Here is a 25173-nt window from a genome sequence, read left to right as displayed (position 1 = left end):
TGGTTTGTGATTGTCTCCTTTTACCATGGTCACTTGATGCGTTTATTGATATTCATGAGTTTAATACAAATCAAATTCATGTGTATTTGTTAAGAATAAATGTTGGACCGACCCGTTTGTAATTAATAAATGGATAAAAATCTTAAACATTGCCAGTTGTGTCAATAAATTATTAGACTTCCAAATCACTATAATTATCGATATGAAAAAAATCGTGTTTTTAACATGATTAAATGTTATCTTTAACCAAAAACTATAAAATTTATATTTTAACTTAATAAGAATCATATAGCGAAAGAAATAATAGTTAATTACGTTTAAATTAACTATACTATAAATATTCATATTAGATTAATTATAAAATTTAAAAATAAATGAAAATCAATTCAGGATTACATAAAAAATTTAGAGATTAAACTGAATAAAAAGTTAGAAAAGATTTAACATTTGATTTATCTTTTTATCAAAGGCTATCTCATTTTTATGTGATCAAAGGGAAGATGTTATTTCTAGAGGTATTAATTCAAGCAGTTCCATTTGTAATTGTGTAGGTGTTGTCAATAATTAAAAAAATATACCTTATAATCACCTCGTATTATTTTTAAAAAAAATCTTCAATTTAATAAATAAATTAATAAAATTACAAATTTATTTACTTAAAGGACCAAAGAATTGTTTTCAAAAAAATTGTTTGGGTGTGAACTTTTTTTCTTTCTTCACCCATAAATAACCCTAAAAATAGAACCTAAACTATCACCAAGAGAATGAAGAACAGTAGCACTACCAAAGAAAGAGTCCAGTTTGACGATCTACAGACAAGTCCAGTTCCTTTGTTAGAAACATTATCGAATTCTAACAAAGAGCTGATCTCGAAGTTAGGGTTCGACCCATACAAAGCTTGAACACCTTCGACATCGTCAAGTTTCAGTTCCCTTCTTCTTCTTAGAGGACTCAAGCTCGGGTACATCACGGCGTCCTGGACCGAGCTATGACCCAACCCTAGAATATGACCGATCTCGTGAGTCGCTACCGACTCCAAGTCAACAGCCGACTTAGATTTCGCTTTCTTGAAATCTACGGCCCACGTTTCATCTTCATCGAAGTGAATCCTTCCGTTCTCCGGCGCAAATGAATGAGCTAACACTCCTAAGGCCCCGTCGCCGTGGTCGCCGCCGTAAAACCCGATTGTTATATCGGCTTCCTCGTGTTCTTGAACTTCCGTGAAGTTTATGGGAATCACCGAAGCCCATCTCGAGAACGAACGTTTGAAAACTGTTCGGATTTCCGGTAAGGTTATGTAGTTTATCATGTTCGAAGGGGAGAAGGCGGTTAACGTCATGGTCGTCGTCGTCGAAACCGAATCGTTGTTCCATCTGGGCATTCCGTTGAAATAGGCAATGTGTTTCGTTGCATGGATCTTCGCGGGGGAGGAATCGGAGACGCAGCACCTCGGCGCTATGATCGTCGATGTCGTGTCGGAATCGAGCTTCCCGGTGACCGGTAAGCCGAGTTTTCTCTGGTACAAGATAACGGCGGATTCAAATTGGGTGTCGTAAGCGCCAGTGAAACTTTCGTTTCGGACCGAGAGGTACCCGAAACGTTGGAAGTATTTCTTGAGTTCCGACATGCCGGAGATGACGTGGCTACCGTTTTCGGCGTCCTTAAAGCGAGTGAAGTTAAACCACGCGGCCCTGTGCGTATGTGTGTCGTCGGTAGTTGTGACAGTTATTTGCTCCGGTGTGATTCTGGCGGGAAAACAAGCACGTGGGAAAAAACAGAGGAAAAGGAACAAGAGGAGGATGAAATCGTAACGAAATAACGAAAACTGCATAGTTTCGGTCGTTAGTTGTGTCAAGATAACTTAAACTTATTTTTCTCGGTCAATACATATATATTAATTATAAAAAAAATATTTATATAAGATATATACAAATAAAATTTTAGGATAGTTACCTTCAATAAAATTAACAACTAACATAAAATTAATTCATTTAATATAAATATATTATGTATCGAATTCAAACTAGTTTTTAGGGTAAATAAACTATAAATTAAACTAGGATGAAATAGTCACTTTAGTCATCAACTTTCAAATAATATAAAATAAACATTAAATTTATCAAAATGTTAAAAATAGTTTTATAGATAATAATAAATTTTGATAAGTTTAATAATCTTTTTATAATATGTTAATAAATTTAATGAATCTTTTATAATAATTTAAAAAATTTAAAAATCATTTAAAAATTTTGATAACTGTTTTATAATATTTAAAAGTTTAATGATTAAAAAATCATTTTAACATAATGTATGATATATTAGCTTTTAGTGATATTACTAAGTTGACCCTGGCATTAACTAAACTTTCCCTCGTAATTATGGCATATTTTAAAAAACCGTTTGTCTTCTTCCTCGTTCATCAACTTCCCCATAAACACGCGGAATCTCACGCATCTCTCCCTCTAATCTCTAATTTTTCATGTTCTTTTTGTGTTTTAGTTTTTGTTGACGAAAACGAGTAAAGAAAATAAAAGAACACGAGAATTTTATGAGGTTCGACAATGTGCTTACGTCCTCGGTGTTTAAGCGGCGTTAGAAGTTTTATTCAATGATATTTTAGGTCTAAGTTACATCTTCATTTATAATAGAAAATCCTTGTACATAATTACAAAATCAACCTTGTACCGTACCGCGGGAGCTACACCCCGCACTCCCAACCCACATAATTCGTAACCCCACAACGAGACTTTCTTTGTAAGGACAGTTGATGTTCGTTTCGCTCACTCCGCTCCATCTCCTGTCCTCTTTACTGATATATTTATGAGCCATACCTAACAACTTTTGATATTGAGGTATCTATAAACAATATCGGAAGCCAGCATCATTTCAAACAAGCTTTGAGAGTGTGAAAACGACAAGATATGCTAGCATTTTCCGGTTGTTTCTTCGGAGGAGGAGACAAGGAGAGACACAAGCTCGGAGAGATACGAAAACGATGGGAAACATTGCCGGTGAGATACCGCCCTTTACGATTTTTGAACCATTTATAAACATTGCCCTGCATTTACTTAAATTGCACTTGTCCTCGTATTCGTGCAGGACAGCGATGCAGTTGCAGAGGGAAGGCGAGGTAAATGTCCGCTTACTCCCCATGAAGTAGGGTTGATGTTGAGGGCACTTGGTTTCCAAAACGACACATACATCTACGTTGCATCAGGAGAAATATATGGTGGAGAAGAGACTCTGGCACCACTAAGACATCTCTTTCCAAACTTGTATACAAAAGAGACGCTTGCACATGAAGAGCTGAAGCCTTTTCTTCCTCACTCTTCTTCCCTTGCAGCCATCGACTTCATTGTTTGCTACGAAAGCAATGCATTCGTCACCAATAATAACGGAAACATGGCCAAGATTCTCGCCGGTCGAAGGTGAGAAATCTAGTTGTTCCCGTCACATCTTAAGCAGCTTATTATATTTCTTTGTGTAATATCTCTGTTGTTTTTGGATTGGAAGGAGGTACATGGGGCACAAGAGGACCATAAGACCAAATGCCAAGAGGCTCAGTCCATTGTTGATGGAAAGGGATCAAATGGATTGGGATACCTTTGCCGAAAAGGTGAGGGAGGTTCAAAGAGGATTCATGGTAGAACCGGATGAGATGAGAGCCGGACGTGGTGAATTCCATGAGTATCCATATTCTTGTATATGCGAGAAGCCGGCAAGTGATATCGGCGGCAACGAGAGCAGAGATCATCGGTTTCAACAGTTTAAAGAAAATCAAGGATCCAGGAAGAGAAGCAACGAGGAGGAAAAAGAGGCAGTTGTAGGAGCCAAGGAGGATGAGCATGAAGAAGTGTTTCCTGACCAAGTGAACTACATTTATGTTATTTGAATGATTAATTTATTAAAAAATACTCTACAATGATACATGATTTTGACTCTTTTTTTCTGGTTAAATAGGGAATTTATTCTCAGATCTCTTATCACTTGTAATTAGAGATTATCGAAATATTTAAAATTAATATTTATAACTTGATCCAACTCTATAAGATCAATATTTCAAAATATTTTAATTCAAACATATTGAAATAGAAAATATTATATTTCAAAACATATTAAAATAGTTAAGAACGGAGTTGCATTTAAAACAATTTTTTTACCTAACTTCACTCGAAATAGTTATTATAATATCGATATACATATTTAAAGATAATTGTTATGATATTTTTCTTTATATTTATCTTTTCAATTATCTTTTTATCTTGTTGGATGAAAATAATTAGTCGGGTCGGGTTGAGACTAGAGCTGGTGCAAATAGGAGTCGAGACGATAATGAGAGCTCAGATTATAATTATAAACAAAATTAAGGGTAAAAAACAATTGAAAAATAAATATTATATAAATATACTGCTACATCTCAAAATCCAAATAACTGAAGAAGCAATTATGGTTCCTAGCTCTATCTGCCACGTCATAAATTACACTCTTTAATGTTGCCTGTTGCTCATCCAATTTCCCAAGAGACTGGATTCCCATGTCGCAAAACAGTTGCCTTCCTCTCAACCTTGGTTATTTCCTGTTATATAGGATACATTACACGCATGGTCGGTGAACATTCAACGAGAAGCAAGACGGAAGGAACGGAAAAGAGTACACTGATTGAAGAATACCGAGTGATAAGAAATTTAAACTTCACCTCTAGTAGTCTTGCTTTGACCTTTGTCATGTGAAACCGGAACTTTCGAGAGGAGCAACGAGCTTTGCAGTCCTTCCAAGAGCTGTGGACGACAAACAAGATCAGTAAGCGGCACAAAGATAGAGAACAAAGGAATACATCTATTTACTTACTCTTGATGTCGGCTGAATCCTCCTATTAGATCTACGAGGTTCAACAGCTTCAGAGACGGTTTTAGTTTCCTCCTCAACTTTGGGCAACTTCCCAGAAGCCGGTGCAAGTTTCCCTTTACTAATAGGTTCAGATTTAGCATTTGAGACAGAAGCTTTCTTGGGGGGTGCATCTGATGAGATAGCCATAGAAGAAAATAATGCCCGGTCCTCTGGTGCTCCATTAGAACTTGAAATCGATATGAACTCCGTGTTATGCTCTCCTGATATATTCTCAGCATCATCAGGTTCAGAACCCACATTGCTTGACAAGCTGTCCTTCTGAGGAACAGTTCTACTAGAAACCCTGGGTGCTTTTCGAGACCTGAGAACCTTTGGCTTGGATACAACCATTCGTTTATCCTTTGGTTCAGTTTTAGTTTTTGTTCCACCAGGCTCAGGTCCCCGAGGCATTGAACTTTTCATAAATTTAGCAGAATCACTTGTTTCATGAGTTCTACTGCTCTGATCTGCAACATAATGTTTGCTTACTTCCATAAACTTTCTCTTCTTTCCTGGCTCAGGAACACCAAAAATAACCCTTGAACCTTTCTTTTTTAAACCCGAACGTTTCATTCTTTGTGAAACAAGCCTACTCTCTTCCCTGGTGCATTTACCAATATTAAATATTTTTTCAGCCACAGGTAAATCCATCAATCTCGTGTCATCAGGTTTTTCGGATTCCTCATTGTCAAAACTATATGTTCCTTCGTCTTTGGAAACTACCACGGGACTTCCAATCCTCGGTCGTTTTTCCAGTGGGGTGTCACCCTGAAAGCCAGATCAACTACTTGGTACAAACAAGCCATTAAAGTATTTTCAGAGAAACATCAATCATAAAATATAAGTCAATATCACCTCAAAGGAAGAGCTGTCATCATTCCCAGAACTGGACCATTCAACCCAGTTACGATTCTTCCACACCAGAGAAGGACGTAGAAGCCATGCTTTGACAACAGACGTTTCTCCTTGAGCTGCAGTACAAATAGCAAAGAAAACCTTTAAAATTCTCAGAGTAGAGGCTGCATAGACATTAATACAGAGCAGATTACAAACAAGATTATTAATGTCGCACATACCAGGAAAATGGACAGTATACGATGTTTCATCTTTCTTGCTCCTCTCATTGACAACTCCCTCCCACCAGCTGAAAATTAAATATTTCAAGACGGTAAATCTAACATTACCCAAGTGACAATATTACTTGTATAGCTTATCTACCACTATTTACTAAACAATCTTAGCAGTTTTCACCGTTGTACAGCTAGCAAGAGTTGAGCATGCATAAGAAATTATGGATTCATCTCGTAGTATAGTTCAAGGGAAATAAGCCAAACCGCTCATGTTGCTAGTTTGGCAAGCAAATCATGACAAATTATCCTTGCACTACATTCTCATAATTCATATTGATTTTTTAATGGTTATATTATCTTCAATAGTACCATTCCTTTTTGATCCGATGCACTGCAAGAATATATAGAAAACAATGCAAGCATACCTATCTTGCATCCATGCATCAACCCTATCTCCAACGGACCAATTATAGTCCTTCATGGCACCCCTGCGTCTCTTCCTTGTTCTTTCAAATGGCATGACTGTAATAGGACGAGCATTGCGTATTCTGGGTGCTCTATTACCTTCCCCTTCAAGCTCCACCCATTCCTTTAGCCTTTCACCATCTGTAAGACCAGCAGTCAAAACAAGTTTGTTAAGAAAGCAACCTTCTTAATTTATATGTGCATGAGACGAAACCTCCAGTTATCTCCAAAGAAGATGCTTTTCACATAAGAAATTATTGCAACACACAAGATGTGTAGAAATATACATCAGAAAAGTAAGACATCCTCATTCTGTGTATTTAATTGTATTTTTTATCTCCCCACAATAGACACACACATCATGCAAGTAGAATTCTAGATTCAGAATAGAAACGATCTCATGCATTATTCCCCAAAATAAAGTGTAGTTGGCTAGACATCAACATAGGATTTATTAAAAATTAAGGTCAAGGATTGTCCGACAAATTGTCTTTATTTATTATCATCACCCAGTTGATTCGACCAAAGTAAGCTATGCGATATAGCTCACCCTCTGATCGAAGTTCATTGTAATACACATAAGCTTTGCCATCTTTCAAATCCAGAATACCAGCTGGGAACCATGCTACTTTCGAGCCTCCTCCATCCCTCAATACCTATAAATCAGAAAACGGTAAATTGTAAATGATCATATAATGAACCTAAGATCAACAAAACATGTTCAACTGCAACGCTTCCCTAAAGCAACTAAGACAAACGCAAAAACTTTCAAATGCACCAGTATATGGACATATTTCCATCAAATAAAACAGCATGTTAGAACTTAGTGAAATATAATTTACAAAAGATTAAAACCTAAACTTATATATCAAGTACAATCTACAAACCTCAACATGGGAACCTTCCCTCATATTGTTATCTTTCAAAGTTTCCTCTCCTTTCCCATGTTCAGCATTAGTGGACCTTTTGTGGCCCTTTTGTCCCGATTTATCATTTCCAATTGTAGCAGCAGCATCCAGAATCCCATCTGTCAGCCTGGAATGATCCTGCATCGACTCTCTGGCCATATCTCTAAGAATTGATGACATTTCATGGTTATTACTCTGCTTTTCACTCTTATCAATGGGAACCTCTTGTGGATGCCGGGAAAATGAACCAGGAGCCTCCACATTACCACCTTTGTCTGCATGTTCTTTGGCAGCATCATCTGGCTCAGAAACTGCATGGGATTCTTTCCAGTATGCCTCTGGACCAGCTTCTACCAATTTAGTCAATGGGAAAGGCTCACCCATAACAATTTTCCCAGCCTGTGATACTGCTTCAGCTGTCAGCTCAGCAGCCTTAACAACGGCATCCATGTTTTCGGCTTGCTTTGATGCAGCTGAAGCAGCTTCTACCCTCCTCCTAGAAGCTTCCTTTGCAGCAACAATAACAGAATTTGAACTAGTAGCAGCAGCATCACCCCTCAAGACGGATGCAGGAGTTGCCTTGTCAAGATTCACGCTATCAGAAGAGATTGCATTAGTTAGAAGAGGAATTCTGTAGCCACTTGAGACCGATGCTTCATCAGCCATCAACTTTGCTTGGATGGCAGCATTTGAGGCAACATGGCAGCTGCAGCTGCAGCCTTTGCTACAGCAGCTGCTGCTGCTATTGCGACAGCTGCGGAAGTCAGCTTTGTTTCAACATCTGGTACCAACTCAGAATTTTTTTGCTTCTCCAACTGATTCCATATTTCCCGAGTGTGACTAACAACAGCAGCAGCAAGGGCAGCAGCATCCTCCGCCTGCTTTTGTGCCTCCTTGAGTTTACCAAGGGTCTCTGCAGACAGAGTAGCCTTCTGATCTGAATCTCGATCATCATTTTTTATATGATCAGCAGACACAGATGTAATAAAATTGTTAGCGGGCAACTTCGAAATAATGGTAGCAGGGCTTGTAATACAAGCAGGTGTAGAGGCATGACTATTCACAACAGTAGCCAAAACAGACTCTGCTTGAGAATGAAGTGTAATCTGCCCAGGGTCCTCGGAAACTGACTTTTTTCTTTTTCTAGGCTTTGGATCAGCAGAATTCTGACTAATCTGGATGTTACTTTTTTGTTATCAAGCAGGGAAGTCCCTGCAAAGGCATTAGCAGGACTACAGAGTCCTGTAAGAACATTGGAAACCTGCTTAATGACAGAAGAATTAGGCACAGTTGCCTCTTTTACTGCAGTTAAATTAATTGCTTCTGTGATGGGATGTACAGGAAAATGAGCACTGCTATCAAATGTGGAACTCTGTGGAACCCAGGGGCCACCAAAAGGGGATTGGGACACCCAAGAAGCATTATGTCCAACAAAATCCCTTATAGGTGAGGGATGCAAGAGAGAAAGTGCTTGCTGATAATCCACAACTGCGCCTCTTGGAATGCTACTAGGTTGAAGAGCATCACTGGAAGGCGTAGGAATAGTCCAAAGTGGTGAGGAAAGGGGGATCATTGGCTTTCCAGTTGTTGTTGGAGTATCCTTCCCGCTAGACTGACTATCAGGTAAGGATGTAATCTTAGTCTGCAGTACGTTTTGTTTGATTGATAGATCAGGAGTTTTAGCACCTGAGCATCTCATCAAGGCACGCAGTTAATAGGCAACAGAACCAGAAGATATTGTTTCAACAATTTAAGGTCAAGATAAATACCTATACGTGCCTGCAACGGAGTTTCAGGGCTTTCAAGATGAGATTTTTGACGATGTACCCTGTCCATACATGCTCGCCAGGCTTTCTCCCATATGGTTCTTCCATCTGCATAAGATACAAAATAGTAATTATATATATTTTTTTATTATTTTTAAAAAAGCCCAAGGTAATAGCTAAGGATAAGAAAACCTAACCAGGTCCCCCAAATGCTGATATCATACAAGACTCATCTGGTGCTGTTAATTGACTGCAACAACAATATATAATGATTAAAAGTCCCCAGGAGAAAAGCAAACGCCATAGACATCTAGACTTGACAATGATATTACAATGCCAAAACATGTCAATGCAGTACGAAGATATACCAAAATGGAGAAAAGAGAGAGAAAGAAGTTACAGTACTTACATCAGAGCTCCATATACAAAAATTTGAGCACCTAACTGAACTTGTTGCGGATCTGTAAAAGGCTGGTGAAAAACTGCAGATAAAGAACTGAGGGTTTTTAGTCCAGCAAATTAATACAGACATAAAAAGAACACCAAATGGTTCCATAGTACCACCTTCCAAGTGTTCAAAGTGTTGCATCTCATTGGATTTCACAAGCTGGTCAATCTCAGTTGTACTGAGCGATGCATTACCTGTTTTATCACTTCTTTCTGATTGTTTTGCAGGAGTCTTATCTTTTGCAACAATGCCCTTTTTAGCAGCTGCCTTTCCAGTGCTCTTATTTCCTGCTTGCCTCATTCTGCGCTCAGAAGTCTCCTTGGAGCTACCAGACACATTCTCCCTCTTGGATCGCTGAAGTTTTGAACGACTCACCTCTTCAGCTGTTTCGCGACCTACTTTGGTTGAACCAGAGGTTGATGGAGTTCTCTCACCAGCCTTCTTGTTGTATGAACACAAAAGTGAGAGAACAAGTGCAAGAGAGCATGACCAGGAAAAATGATAAAATATAGCACCACAAAATACTTGAAAAATATCATCTAGAAAATAAAAATCAGGGAACTATTAGAGAGAAAGGTTGACTTCAAGAAAGCAGCACTTACCGAGGATATTTTGTCATGCTGAACACTAGAAAAAGGTTGCCAATTCCTGCCAGCTTCTTTTTTAGACCAAATTTCCATTGGAGGAACCTCAAAGGTGAAGCTTCTGTCCCCCGAAGATGCATCATTTCCTTTAGTATCCTGAGAAATAGAGTGCTCTTTGTTTGCTTCCTCACTAATGCCCCCAGACAATGAAGTGTTCAGATATTTGGGTCCTTTCCCAGTATTCGTTCCAATTTTACTTTCTGGCTGCTCGGAAGTCCTAATTAGAAGAGGAAATCCACAGGAAGGATTGTCAAGATCAGCACTACTACCACATTCCTTCACGTGAGTTTTACTTTGAGATTCAGATGAAGATGCAGAAGGAAAAGAACTATCATATGTCTTCGCGTTATCACCTGCAACATCAAATTTATCCATCAGCAGAATAACATGAATTAATGCAGGAGGGAAAACGAAAACCAATGAATAACGTGAATCAATGTGATAGGGAAAGGTAACATTGATGAAATAGTCCCACAAGAAAATAGAGCCATGAAAGAGGTTAAGCATGCAATTAATTTATGGACTGTGCATCCCTAGAAACAAGTCGACAGTTTCATAAATTACCATTAAACAGGATGTAACTTCACATGAAGAAATTCCAAGCAAAAGGAGATACATCCCAATAAAACCTTGGGGGAAGTGAGGGGGTGGCAAAAACAGAAGACAAACCAGATTTTACAGGCATGACAGATAACTGACCTAAGGTACAAGAATTAAGAAAGATAAATGAAGGATTCCACCATGACAGGCTTAAAATATCAAAATACAATTGCTTCAGGGAAAATGATAAAGAAACTCACCATCATCACGATGCGCATCAATATGACCACCAAACTCTTGAGAATGTAATTTGGCGTCACTATCTTCTGGATGATTTTGGTCAGCATTATGGGACAGTTCCTTTGAAGTTGAAGGGACTGAATTTGTTGATGTCTTGTTCTTCTCTGGAATGGATACAGCACCAGAGGGAAATTTATTGTAGTGGACATTACCTTGTGAAGTTCCGAACAACAAAATGCAAGGATATGTGCTTTGTAAAGTGTAAACAGTGGTTCATAACAAACTAATGGCAAGGGAACTAGGAAACAGCAACATCATGGCAAGGTATGAACAACAGTAAAACCACTATTAGTTAGAACTGCTCTAGCTATAGAATAATACCAAATAGAATTTACATAACATAGAGGTTTAATACATTTGAAATTGCCAACAACGGTTATTAGAGGTGATTATTAGGTAAACCAGAAGTCCTACAAAACAAAAAAGGTCACCTGAAGGTCCTGAAGAACCCCTAGGAATAACTTGAGCTTCAGCACCATCAGTCTCTCTTACTGTTGAATCAGAGACAACAGAAGATGCATGTATATCCTTTGCAGCCTCCCAAGTGACACTGTGAAGTGTCTGTTCTCCACTTTGGTCAACAGCATTAGAGGTGTCCTCCATTGACAAGGACTGATCATCTTTCTTACAAGAGGACTGTCCAGTCTCACAAGGTGCACCTTCAGTTGAGATTCCAGAAGTCTTTATAACAGACAAATTTGCCTCTGGAGATGACACTTGAACCTCATTTGGATCTGAAACAGCAGCAGCAGGAAGATTCTTACCAGAAGGCAAAGGCATACAATCCGCTGTATCACAATAACAAGTTAGCAAATCATACGGAGGTAAAAGAAGGCAAAACAAATGAAAAAAAAAGATCGGTTATCAAAATTAATGCTTAAAGTATATATTACCTGACTTGCCACTCATGGGAACATCAGATAGAAAATTTGAAGCTAATTCATTTCCTGTGTCACCTTTGCAGAAGGAAGAGAAATCAACTCCCTTTAATACATTCAGAGATCCACCCTCCCCGCAATCTGTTTTACTACAATCAGAAGGCAATTTGGTGTTCTGCTTTTCAGCAGCTGAAACATTCTGCTCAAATTTAGAATCATCGGTATGTTCAGTGACTACAAATTCCTCATCTACTCTCATTGGTTCTGCTCCTAAAGTATTGGGGGCACCATCACCTTCACCCATAGAACCTTTACCATCTTCCTCAGACAATAAATATTTCTCAGACTTGCTGCTCAAGATTTCTGTATCAGAGTGACAAACACTTTCTGTCAAATCTTTCTTCTCAGTGGCATCACATGTTATCCGCACCATTGAATTCAAGTTATCCAACTTTGACTCTCGACTCACAGAACTTTGAGTATCAATATTGCTGATTTCACTTTCCTGCTCCTTAATGTTAATATCACCAACAAAGGGCATTGGTGATATGTCACGTAACGTTCCTACAGATAAGACATTATCACTGGATATGTCAGTCTGCATAGGACTTTCTACACCCAGGCCCTCACTGCACCCTTCCACCATATGGAGGTCAGAATTCTCTTTCAATATCCTATCAGAAGGCTCCCCCACAGTAGGTATAATATTTCCAACAGCATGTCCATCTTCCCTAGATTGCATGTCTGAAACTGAATGCTTCCGCACATCTGAGGTAACACTTGCAACCGCAATTCCAATCAAGTTCTCACCATCAATGTGAATTTCTTGGCTCAAACCAACACTTTCCCTTGCTAAACTGTCCACGTTTTCCCTTTCTGGACTGTCCACATTTTCATCAACAGTATCATTTTTCAAATATTTGGTATCTTGCCTCTCTGAAAAAACACCACTTGCACAGGCGTTTTGCACAGAGGAAATCAAAGTATCAACTTGTGACCCTGAAGCAAAATTATCTATCTGTTCCCTGTTATCCACAAATTGATCAACCGAAACTTCAACTTGATTTACATCTTTAGACTCATCTCTCTTAGGTAAGTCAGTATTTCCCGTGTTTGGAACGTTCAATGTCCCATCAACAGAGGAGTCAAATTCATGTGTTGGAGAAACATCTTGAATTAACAGATTGTCTCCTGATACATCACCTTTCAGCCCAGAAAACTTTCCAGGAATCTCATCTGTTTGTAAGACAGGCTGTATGACATCCCCTACTTCGGAAAGACCACTACCTCCATGCTTCAAACTAGGCTCCATCTGCTTTATTATGCCGCCCAGTTCATCACAGGCATCTGAATCCTTATTACTTTCACAGGAGTTTTGCACAGGAGGAACTATGATATCAATTTGTGACCCAGAAACAAAGTTATCTACGTGTTCCCTGTTATCCATGCCTTGATCAACTGATGCTTCCACTTGACTTTCATTAACAACAATTTGTTCATCATCTTTAGACTCGTCTCTCACAGATAAGTCAGTACTTCTCATCTTTGGAGCTTTCAATTCATGTGCTTGAGAAACACTGTCAATCAACAGCAGATCTCCCAATACATCACCATTCAACCCAGAAAATTTTCCTGGAATCTCACGTGTCTGTGAAGCAGGTTGCAAGACATCCCCTACTTTAGTAAGATCACTATCTCCATGTTTCAAACTAGGCTCCATATGCTTTATTATGCCGCTGCCCAGTTCATCACAGGCATCTGAATCCTTACTGATGGTTTGACCAAGAATACTTTCGTCCTGTCCTACAGATTTTAATAGCATTTCAACAGATTCAGAAGAGGCTGCCTCAGACCAGACATTGTTGCGTCTAGAAATTGAACAAGGTTCGGCTGCACTCGAACTAAATGCAATCCCATTACTCCCCTGTGAAAAATCTTCAATCCACTGGTAATCTTCACAACTTTCAATGCCAAGAAAAACTTCAGTTTCAGCCAGACTATCAAATCTTAAATTTCCATGGAGTTTATCATCAAAATCAAATCTTGGGAGAGCGTATGGGCGTAAAACAGGAGGAAATTTACTGTTCCCTTCCCCAGCTAAATGAAGATTTGGACTTTGGAGATCATTGTCATTATAATCCATGAGTGTATCCCTACAACAGAAAAAACTTAGAAGAAAATGGGTAGTTGAATGCAGTTCAAAATTCAAATAATACACTGGTAAAGAGATCAATCCCTAGACTTTTAAGAGTATCCTTGTACAATTTGAATTGTGCACGAAAGGTGTATAGTTAAGAAGCTTTCTCCAATCACACTACCAAGTTTACTACTTCCTATAGAGTTTAATGAAAATTTACAGTTCAAAGAACATAATGGATTAATGTGAAACATAAAAAAAGATGCTAAATGTTCACACTGCATAACCCTATGTCCTAAACGAATGACGAGTAAAAATGAATAGTATAGATATTACTATTTTTTTTGGCTTTCCCAATATAGTATGAAAACTTGATAAACTACATTTATGATTGCAAGTCAATTCAAAATAGGATAAGGTTCGCAAAATTTTATTTGCATGTAAACATGCACAAAACCACTAACTTGAATACGTTAACTATACAATTATACAAAGGAAAAAGAAGAGGCTGTAACATAATCGACTGAGCTTAAGCCAGACTAGAAAAATGCAGAAAAGAAGGTGGCTTCAATCTATTTAAGCGGAAACCCACAAAAAATATGTTTTAAACTTTAACACTGAACTCCAACTTCAAAAGGAAGACAAATGTTCTCAAGTTCTATTTAAACATGCAAATGATAAACCTAAAACATAATTTGTTTAATAAATACCAAGTAGGTAAATGAACAATTACCAGAGCAAGTAAGTCTAGAGACGCTTCCTCCCTCCATCCGGTGTTGAAACCCAGGCTGTTTGATCTCAACTCCTCCCTAGTCCTACGGTCATTTACTGAACCATAAAACTCCAATTCATAACAAAAACACTTTAAACACTACATAACAACGATAAGGAATCAAACTAAGATCAAAGAGGAAACCGAAAAATAGAAGATAAAGTGAAAGGAAATGCGCTTGAATAAAACCAAAGGTAAGTGAGGAGGTAATTAATTGAAGAATTAATCAGTAACCGTGACTCACCGGAATCTTAAATTCTCCTGCGGACCGAGTTAGGGTTCCGGCGAACCAAAGTAAAAACAAACAAAACAAGTCGGTTAGAGAAAGAAGAGGTGGGGAAAATGATGAAAACGAGGTATGGTAAATCTTAATTTTGAACAAAAAAATAAAATAAAATAAAAGTAAACCTCTAAAAATGGCGATCATCGGATGGCCCTCGACGCTTCGATATAAGACACGTGGCTTATTATAAAACAACAACAGTTAATGTTAACAAGGCGGTGATTCTGTTTCGCGACAGACGGGTTCGATTTGCAGCATGTGGTGAAAATCGACGATGAATGTGGGGTGTTGTCTGTAAAATTATTCTTTCCTTCCTTCCGAGGAGAGTGATTTCCCACATTTATAGCATTTTTTCTAGTAAATATAATTTTGTGATTTTAAAAAGTCTTAATATCAAAATAAGTGTTTAAATTATACATCTTTTTTTAAATATGTGTTAAACTATTTTTTTACTCCTTTGGTGCCTAACGTTACAAACGTTACTCATTTACGTGCTCGGGTTAACGGTGTTAATTCCTCCGTTAAGTGACATGTGTCACAACCTGATAATTTTAAAATTTTATTTAAAATAAAAAAATTAAAATTATATAGTATATATTTTTTAAAAAAGAAAACACATTTTTTAAATAAACCCAAAACTTTAAAAACCTTCATTTCAACTCGTAACTCATGTCAGCCGCTGTCTTTTGCCATCGACGAACTTACCCAACTACTCCTCCCTCCGGTGACCAAAACCTCCATGAAATCGTAACCGGTCAACGGTCGATCGACAACAAATCAACGTTTTATATCCCGCAAACCCTAGGATGAAAATCGTGATTCCGATAGCCAATCGACGGAAACTACAATGACGTACGAGTAGGGGATAGTAGGGACTATGTCGGTAGCGGTGATCATGGTCGGAAAAGGAGGTAACGACGGATTAAGGTTAGGATTTGAGATTTTGGGTTGTTTTATAATATAACAAAAGTTAGTGTTTTTTTATAAATATCATAATATTTGTAATATTTTAAAAAAATAAATTTCAAAAGCATCATTGTGACACGTGTCACTTAAAGGGAGAAACTAATGTCGTTGAATGCCCGAGCACCTAAATAGGTAACGTTAGGTACTGGATGAGTCAAAAATTAGTTTAACACATATTTGGAAAAAAACAGTATAGTTTGGACACTTATTTGGGTACTAAGCCTTTAGAAAACTCCACGTAGGTACTTCTAAATATATTCAAATTTAATGAAATATTAAATTAGAATTTCATATTTCTATTAAAAATTTAATATCATAAAAATTAAAAAGTTGAATTTTATGAAAATGAGGTAACAAGTGGCTTAGTGATATATATTTTATCTTGACAAACATTGTTTTTATCAGGGTTAAAAAGTTGCGGATCGCATTGTGTGCAACATCGACCAGGATAACCTCAAAATACTTGTAAGTAGATCCTGCAAGATCAAATGTGCACAAATGCGTACTCAAATGGCAAAACCAGAAGATTTAGCAACTCCTACAAGCCTCATTGATCCAGTACGAGTTCACAACTCTTCAGACCTCCCAACTTTCGACCGGCACTCTCCTCTGCAACAGAGCGCTTGCTGGGTTCCAATTGGGTAACACCCAGATTCGTGGGCTTACCATAGACAATACCCTTTGGAACAGGCCTCTTTCGAGCACCCCTTCTAACACGAACACGATAAACCACATAGCCCTTTAAAAGAAGTACACACAAGCATGTGAGATGCAGCAAATCTCTGAAAATCGGAAACAAACCACGTGCTTCGTATCATTTCATTTCAGAATGAACGCCGGGAATCTCCATTTTGCTTCAAGTGCTCAAGTCCAAAATAACAAAGTTCAGGGCTAAAACGCTTCGGAATACTAAACTAGAGTCTTCATTTTGCTTGAAGAACTCGTGTCTGACATAACAAAGTTCAGAGATAAAATACGCCAATGGTCGCTCAACTATGTTCAAATAACATAAGAATAAGAACCACCAAGAAATGGTAAATGGTACTTGCAAACAATTAAGGATAAAATACGTCAAATGTCGCTCAATATTGTTCAGACGATCGTCTTGACCATTAACATTTCAAAAGTTACAAAACGGTACTTAAATTTCGACAAATTTAATGACATTTTCGTACATTTTGAAAGTTTAGTGACAAAAACGATCAGCGACTTATCCAACAATCAATTGCTAGATTTAAATCAAATCTGAAGAACATCCATTGATTAAGTTCTGGAGAACAAACCAAAGCAAATCAAATCAAATTCTAAAGCTATGTCGATTAGGGTTAAAATGAATTGGAAAATCACCTACTTATCCAATTATGCCTATTCTTGTCAAACCAATACACAAAAACCAACCGAAGTCCAAACTTCAGTTTCAATCTTTTCCCGCGTGATCCCGGGAACCAAACAGAAAGAAAGTTAGCTCAAACAGTAAACGAATCACAGGCAACAGTGCGAAATAATAAGATACATCCAATAATAGAATTTATGTCGAAACTTAAACAGTATTCCAAAACAAATAAATCAACAGAAATCGAAAGGCAAACAAACAGATCAGTGATTAACAACAATTATGCCACTAAACTTTCCCTTTTGTTCATGGTTTTTTCCTTACTGACCTTTCTGTTGATGGTTTATACCACTAAACTTGTAATTTTATCAATTATACCATTAAACTTTGATTTTTGTTTCAAAAGGCTATTAAATCGTTAACAGCCGTATCGAAACGACGTCGTTTTGGTGAGGTTTCTACGTTCAAAGTTGTATGTCATCATCATGTATTAACAATTTAATGTTCAGTAGTGTAATTGAAACAAAGATCGAATTTCATGCTATAATTAAAAAAAATAAAAGTTTAATTATATAAACGATACAATACCTAAAGTTCGATGGTATGTGTAGTTTACTCTAAATTAAATTATGAAATACAGAAGAAAGAAAACGGACCGACAAGTTTGAACACTATATTGGACTTTAGTAACCATCCCCATTTTCCGTCCAATTCTTTCTTTTCTTTCTACACATTTAGAAAACACATGCTTAATAATAAATATTAATATTTAAATTATTAATAGTAAAATTTGAGAGTTGAACACTTGTTTTGCAATAAATCTTTATTTTATTTTTTTATTAATCTGGGCAAGTATAAAATATTGAGACAATATATGTTCAAAGATATTTTAATCATTTGATATTGAACACTCACATCATGACATTCTTGGTGTTCGAACCCGATATTTCAAGAATAATAATATTTCTTTTATCACCGAGGTCTTCGAGATCTTAACAATTCCTTTATTTTATTTTGAGAATTGTGTTGTTGTATCTCTTTAATAAAGAGGTAAATTATAAATTTGGTAATTGAACTTTACTCTCTCTCTATTTTATTTATTGTACTTTAAATCTTTTAAATTTCTTCATTGAGCTTAATACATTGGTTTTTTTATCACTCGATTATTAAATAGTTAACAACATTAAGATATGGTGTTATATAGATATAGAACTATGTGGTTTTGATGAAAATTTATTTTTTTTAAAAGGCATCGTTTTTAATGATATTAACTATTTAACGACGAAGTGATCAAAAAATGAAAGAGAATAAAGTTCAATAATCAAACAAAAAAAAACTCATTGTGTTAATTTCAGTGAAGAAATTGAAAACTTTTAAAATTTGGTGAGCAAAATAAGAGAGATAGTAAAGTTCAATGATGAAATTTGCAATTTACCCTTAATAAAGACAGTGACTTTAGCATAAGATTATGGGTTGCCTGAACTGTTTCTATCCAAATTAAAAGAACGGATACAAAGCCAACTACCCCACTATCCCACTAAGCTTTAATGGTGGTGCGATCAAGATCATAAATAAAGACATGTTTTCTTCCACAGAAGTGAACCACTGAAACTCCATATCAAGTTATGAATGATGTGGTAACGCCGTCCAAGTTTGACTCGATCGATAACCTGTTCTGCTCATAAATCCCGAAAGAATCCGACTTGACCTTAAATACAATGATAATTATTGATACACATAGTTGGATCCAATGTTTCACTTACAGACCAAGCATGAGAAGATCAACACTGATTTTTTCTTGTATCGTAACTTTGAATATCGTCGACTGCAGCCGTTAAATGTTAATCCGATGATTTTCAGTAGAAGCAGTAGCAGCAAGTCTAAAGCGTTCTTCCAGGTAGTCCGAGCTACGGATAGGTGGAAATCTACAATGTCATAAGAAAAAAATAAATTATATGTCACGTTGTTTGGATACTCATGAACATACCCGTATCGGGTTGCATCGATACCTTGGGGGACAAGACTCACTGCAACAACTCTCCAAGCATTCCACTATACAGTCTTTGTTGGGTTCTAGAAAGAATGCCACCTGAAATGTTGCAATATAAGAACTTTCAAGACAAATCAAAGCCTCCCTCGATTGAGAAGCGCAGATATCGAGATCAAATCGAAACTTTGGATCTCAAAGGAATGTGATGACTTTTCAATCTTTTGCAGAATGTTCAACGAAATGTTTCAAACATAACTTGAAGTTGAAAGATGAACAAATAGATTCCCGGACCACTTGAGGCTAGCCAATAACACATAATAAATGTCTGTAAGAAGTAGACAGGAAAGAACAATGTTTACCGAGTAGCGTTCTTGTCCGGTTGGTATCACTCGGTGCATTGTTGACCTAGAAATAGTCGAGACTAATGAGAGGGAGATACATTGGCACTGCCATTAAAAAATCATTCCATGAAACAGGGAATGGAATTACCGGAACAAACAATTAGTCCACCTCTCCATCATGTCCCCTATGTTGACGATGAATGCCCTGTTCAGATCCGATGCTTAGAGGCTGAATTTGATAAAAACACAGCCACATAGACTAGTCATTTACTCACCCACTTATGATTGGCACATCCTCCCATACTTTCTGTTGCTCGGATTTTTCCCGGCAAACCTGTTAGCGCTTACGGTGAAAACATGTTGGTATCAAAATGCAAAAGTTAAAGGGTTGAACATGCCTGAAGCCCTGGAACACCATCAGTCAGCAGAAGAGTGACCATTCCATAATCCGAATGTGCAGAAGCACCATATACCCCTTCCCTAGAAGAGCGCACGTCCCCTGATATCGAAAGACACATCATCATAATCTAGAATTTCTGTAAAAGTTTTCATCACATGCTGCACTAGGATCATGAAAATTGACCTTAGTAAAGGATTCCGAAACACAAAATCTTAGTTCTACGGACAAGAATATATATATGTATATGTAAATGATATACTCGTATAGGGCAAAAAATTGGGTAAGAAAGGAAGGTAAAAAGCATAGGAAAGCCCAAAAGATCATGATATAGAACACATCAGTACATGGCATGAATTGGCATCGATATATAAAGATGAAAAGCAATATCTCCAGACCTGGATAGTGTATTAAGCGCAAAAAGGCCATTGGTTTACTCAAGCTCCCGATTTTTGAAAGAAATCTTCATCCAAGTTCAAAGCCAAGGCAATTAAAGAAATTAACTTCATCCCAGCAAACCTGAAGCAGCAAATATAGTATTATCATAAACTTGCCGAGTCTTTCCATATACTGCGCTGTAATGTCTTGATGGGTAATATTCCAAGCAATGTAAATTGCATGTTCTAGAACAGCAAAACACCATGATTTGTAAGAGCTGACGAACAGGGGAAAACATAAAATCTTGAGAGAACGACGATTTTTATTTATTTTAAATCATTAGTTAGCGGGCATCTAAGCTGTAAATTTATGAAATAGCAACCTCTAAACATAAAACTGTCATTTTTCATTTGTCATTGGTCTTGAAATCATATATTTGGAAAGTCATTCCCGGGCTGTTTTGTGGTCTATTTGGAAGTACAGGAACAGTATAGTGTTTGAAGGTGGATTGTTGGACCAGATCAATCTGTTTTTCCTAGCTAGATACAGACTGGTGGCATGGTACACCGCTAAATATAAAGAGTTCTCGGGGTTCTTTGATTGTCTTATGGGGGATCCCTCGGTTGCGGATAGATGTGGAAGTAAGGGGAGTAGAGTGATCAATCGGGTTCGGTGGGTTCCACCTCCTGAAGGTTTCTTCAAATTAAATGTGGATGGAGCAGTCACGGATGATTGGTTGAAAGGAGGTATAGGAGGGATTATTAAAGATTCAAGGGGTTCTACGTTGGCATCATTCTCTGAGGCTGTTGGTAAAGGGCCTCCTACAGCTGCTGAAATGTTGGCCATTTTGAATCTTTTCTTTGACTCACAATGGAGTGGCAAAGGAAGACTTATTGTTGAGTGTGATAGCCTTGTGGTGGTTAATTGGATTAAGAATTTGGGGGGTTGTCCCAATCAGCTGTGTTTGTTGTTGAGTGGAATTTTAGAGTTTTTAAGGGATAAAGCTGTTATGATCAGACATATTCTTAGAGGGGCCAATTGGGAGGCGGATAAGTTGGCTAAAGAAGGCATTGGATGAGAGGGGTTGTTAGTAGGCATGGTTAGGGGGGGTTTTGTTTTGTTTGGTTTTTCTGGTTGTATGTTTCTGGTGTAATCTAAGTTGTAATTTTCAATGGTTCAATAAAATTTATGACACTCTTTTCCTCTTCCAATGCTCGACGAAACTTTCATATTTCGTTGAGTACGAAGGGGTTTTTTAATGAGGTCTCCCTATTCTATCAAAAAAAAAAGTTTTACTCTCATCCGCAAACCATAAATGCCAATATCGAAATTATTAGGAGGAACTTACAAGACTTTTCTATAGTAAGCCTCCATTGTGCTTCTCCAAGATGGCATATCTTCTGAAATACGGGAAACCCGGAAACTATCACAACAAAGTTCTCATGGTTGATGGTTCAATTGCAACATATTAGCATCAAGCTTAAACACAACAGCCTCACAATCAGAACACATAGTAACCATACATTACATACCTTCGGAAGGCCATTGATTCAGGTGATTTTCTGCTAATGTACCGATATAGAAGCTTTCTTTAGCATCACCTGCTTTTAACCAGCCAAAAGCAACCGTTTGTCATCTTGAACTTCAGTTTCAATCAGACTTGATTACATGCTACAAACAGGCGATTATGAAAGCAATAGACTTCCTGTATATTCAATGACAATCTTGATTGGCAATCAAAGTTAATTCTCGGTTTTGTCTATTAGGTGGACAACGTTGATTGTTCCCCGGTACATGATACCGATCTCAATGCCACGAGTGTCTAAAAGAGCTCAACCAAGACAGATGAAAACGATAAAGATAAAACCGAAATACCTATGGCGGTATTTAAACTAGTATCGAGTTTCTCGTCGTACAATCCCGTGTAACCTCTGTGATTATTGACAGCAAAATTGACCTTCTCTTCGAGCGGGAGTGCGAAAAACTTCTTACTGTGCTCGAAAACTTTCTTAATCAGTTCTTCCTCAACCCCATGATTTACAAGATAAAAGAAACCCAGGTCCAAGCATGCCTGAGATACAATCCCCAAATTTAGACTCTGAACCCTCTTAAATCATTCAAAGCATAACCTTTAAGAACAACATATTCTTAACAATCTGACACGAAAGGACCGGCAAAGAACATGGTTGTGAATGCTGAATTTGATAAACTACCATTCATAATTACTTCATTTTCCATAGAAACAACACAAAGGCGCAAATAACTTAACATAAAACTAAAATCAAACCCATACATACTGAACTTAAACCCGAACTCGTAGTTTAGTTTAATCATTTAAGAACATAGAAACGAAAACCCAGAATGAAAAAACGGCCAAAAATTGAAGGAAATGGGGGAAAAAATACAAACTTGACGAATAGATTTGGCAGTGGAGAGGCGATCTTCTGAAGACAAGTCAATGACTGGTAGTTGAAGAGCTTCAGACATTCTTTCGTAATCCTTGATGAAATCAAGTTAGTTGTCTCAATGAACTTGTTTCTGAAATTCAGAGCTTTTAAGTCTTCATCAATGGCTACTCTAAAGATGATGGACCAAGAGGGTTTTCATTTTACCAGATGACAAACATGGTACGAGCTTGTCCATAAGAACATAGGTAGGGAGTGAGTTGGCCTCGTTTCGTTCTCCAAACTTGGGCTCTTGTTTTAAAGATTGAACGCCGTCCATAGGCTCATTTTTTTTTTTTGCTTCCACACTATATTTATATATGATGCTTAAGTTTATTGTATATTATACAAAATAGTTTTTATTATAAAAATATAAATATTAATTTAAAATTATATTTTATTATTATTGTCTACAATTAATTTTTTTCTGTACCAAAAGCAGATCTACGTTCTTAAATATCAAATTTATTTTATTAGTAACTATCGTATTTCATGTTCTATTCATATAAATATCATTTTCGAATTCTCCGATTAAATAAAATCTCAAAACTATATAAGATTCTATATAAGATCTCTTATAGTCAAATCATATTTTATGTTCACTTTTAAAACATTCAAATACGAAATCGAGCTTACTCGAACTACGTTAAATATGAAGCCTTGAATTTCGAACTGAGCTTGTACTAATAATATGTAGATAACCCTTAACTAGGAAAATGTGTGGTTTTCGGGTTAGCACACCCGCTTGTATTAGAATATCAAATATCTTCTAAACTTGTATATTTTGAATAATAAGGGTAAATTATATCATCCACTGTTTAATTATTTAGCCCTTTTAATTTTACTATTTATCAATCAAATCACTTAACTATTTAATTATAGTTAATAAAGTTACTTACCTTCAAAAGTTGATAAAAATACTGACGTGACATTAATAGACAACAGGAAAATAAGTAAAGTAGCCTCTAATGATTGTTTTGGTTATCAAGGACCGAGCCAGGATCAAATTGTAAGAGGGGCAAAATAGGTTTATATCAAAAGAACAATAATGTATCAAATATTTAAATCTAAAATTGGGGTCTCAAAGGTCTTATTTTAAGGACTTAAAACGCTATTATATCAAAAAGTTTGAGAGGGACAACAACCCCTCCCAAACACCATGTAGATTCGTCCATGTTGGTCATTATACTTTTAAAAATTATTAAATAATCATTAAATTTATTAAATTGTTATAAAATGATCACTATTATGTTATAACAACCCCTCCCAACCTTCTCTGGTTTTGCTGCAGAGTGGGGTTTACTTCAGTTTGGGTTTTTGTTTGTTCTTATTCTGATAGGGTGATGGGTTTTGTTAATTGTTTGTTTGTACAAATATGATTACTTTGGATGAATAATACTTCATTTATCCAAAAAAGAAAATACAAGTGTATTACTAGTGCTTGTAAGACATGTTACATTTGTATTTAGGGCAAACTACACATTTAATACTTAAACTATTAGTTTTGGTCAATTTTAGTACATATAAAATGGTTGTCCCTTGTTCCCATATGTAATGGGGTAAGGAGAGGTGAGATAGTAGGTGCCCCCAACACCAGGTTGAGAGCAGCTTCAATAGAAGACCTCCGAATTATGAAATGCCCTCCGTGAGACTCGATCCCACGACCTCAAGGTTAATAACCTTGTGCTCTACTAATTGAGCTGGATAGTCATCTCATTTTAGTACATAAACTTTTATTTTTTTAAATCATACCTAACGTTTAGTTTTTGTTCCCTTTTAGTACCTTTCTATTATAAACTTAACACAATTAGAACCTAAACTATGAGTTTTGGTCCATTTTAATACCTTACTTTCTTTATTTTTTCAAAACTTAACGTTAAATTTTAAACATGAGTACCAAAATGAAACAAAAATTACATTTTAGATATGATTTTGAAAAAAATTGAAAGTTTAAATACTAAAACGAAACAGAATTAATAGTTTAAACATTAAATGTATAATTTACCCTTATATTTAAATTTACCCATAATCAAAGTTTTTAGCCATAAATATAAGTACGTACGAATGGCAAATTCAGGGATCAAACTTGTCATCGGGTGAAAAAAATTCAGGGATCAAATTTTGAAAATGACAAATTCCGGGATCAAAGTTGGTTTATCCCTTTAAAAAGTTGGAAGCGAATTTTCTCCATAACTCAGTTCAACACGTGTCATTAGTTTACCCACT

General features: G+C 36.7%; 5 protein-coding genes across 5 annotated transcripts; 1 reads left to right on the top strand and 4 right to left on the bottom strand.

Annotated features, from left to right (window-relative positions):
- Window positions 1-745: 745 nt before the first annotated feature.
- On the bottom strand, window positions 746-1843 carry LOC120185935 (metalloendoproteinase 1-MMP-like). Its single transcript, XM_039190015.1, has one exon. It carries the CDS (start codon window positions 1829-1831, stop codon window positions 746-748), a length of 1086 nt encoding a protein of 361 aa, XP_039045946.1. The 5' UTR covers window positions 1832-1843.
- A 984-nt stretch (window positions 1844-2827) lies between these two features.
- LOC120186011 (2-oxoglutarate-Fe(II) type oxidoreductase hxnY-like) lies at window positions 2828-23176 on the bottom strand. The gene is given in 14 exon segments (XM_039190079.1): window positions 2828-2838; window positions 14916-14923; window positions 19224-19322; window positions 19407-19486; window positions 19747-19792; window positions 19877-19933; window positions 20004-20062; window positions 20127-20227; window positions 20524-20580; window positions 20583-20644; window positions 21852-21903; window positions 22036-22104; window positions 22379-22574; window positions 22913-23176. Coding segments are annotated over 12 exon segments (948 nt in total). The 5' UTR covers window positions 22991-23176; the 3' UTR covers window positions 2828-2838; window positions 14916-14923; window positions 19224-19231.
- LOC120185934 (O-fucosyltransferase 29-like) lies at window positions 2922-3892 on the top strand. The gene is made up of 3 exons (XM_039190014.1): window positions 2922-3011; window positions 3100-3428; window positions 3514-3892. The coding sequence occupies exons 1-3, from the start codon at window positions 2922-2924 to the stop codon at window positions 3890-3892; spliced, it is 798 nt and encodes a 265-aa protein (XP_039045945.1).
- Window positions 4474-15161, bottom strand: LOC120186019. Its single transcript, XM_039190084.1, is given in 20 exon segments — window positions 4474-4576; window positions 4697-4798; window positions 4849-5655; window positions 5743-5858; window positions 5964-6031; window positions 6383-6563; window positions 6973-7078; window positions 7310-8031; window positions 8034-8436; window positions 8439-9016; window positions 9100-9204; window positions 9294-9346; window positions 9506-9578; window positions 9661-9985; window positions 10147-10541; window positions 10989-11150; window positions 11460-11816; window positions 11922-14059; window positions 14777-14871; window positions 15060-15161. Coding segments are annotated over 18 exon segments (6753 nt in total). The 5' UTR covers window positions 14050-14059; window positions 14777-14871; window positions 15060-15161; the 3' UTR covers window positions 4474-4504.
- Window positions 14216-16914, bottom strand: LOC120185933 (60S ribosomal protein L15-like). Its single transcript, XM_039190013.1, has 5 exons — window positions 16900-16914; window positions 16647-16803; window positions 16518-16540; window positions 14777-14914; window positions 14216-14239 (listed from the first exon to the last, which is right to left on the bottom strand). Exons 1-5 carry the CDS (start codon window positions 16912-16914, stop codon window positions 14216-14218), a joined length of 357 nt encoding a protein of 118 aa, XP_039045944.1.
- Window positions 23177-25173: the final 1997 nt, after the last annotated feature.

This window comes from Hibiscus syriacus, unplaced genomic scaffold (assembly GCF_006381635.1).
Source record: "Hibiscus syriacus cultivar Baekdansim isolate YM2019G1 unplaced genomic scaffold, ASM638163v2 tig00113156_pilon, whole genome shotgun sequence".
Classification (NCBI taxonomy): Eukaryota; Viridiplantae; Streptophyta; class Magnoliopsida; order Malvales; family Malvaceae; genus Hibiscus; species Hibiscus syriacus.
This window is presented reverse-complemented; position numbering and strand designations above follow the sequence as displayed.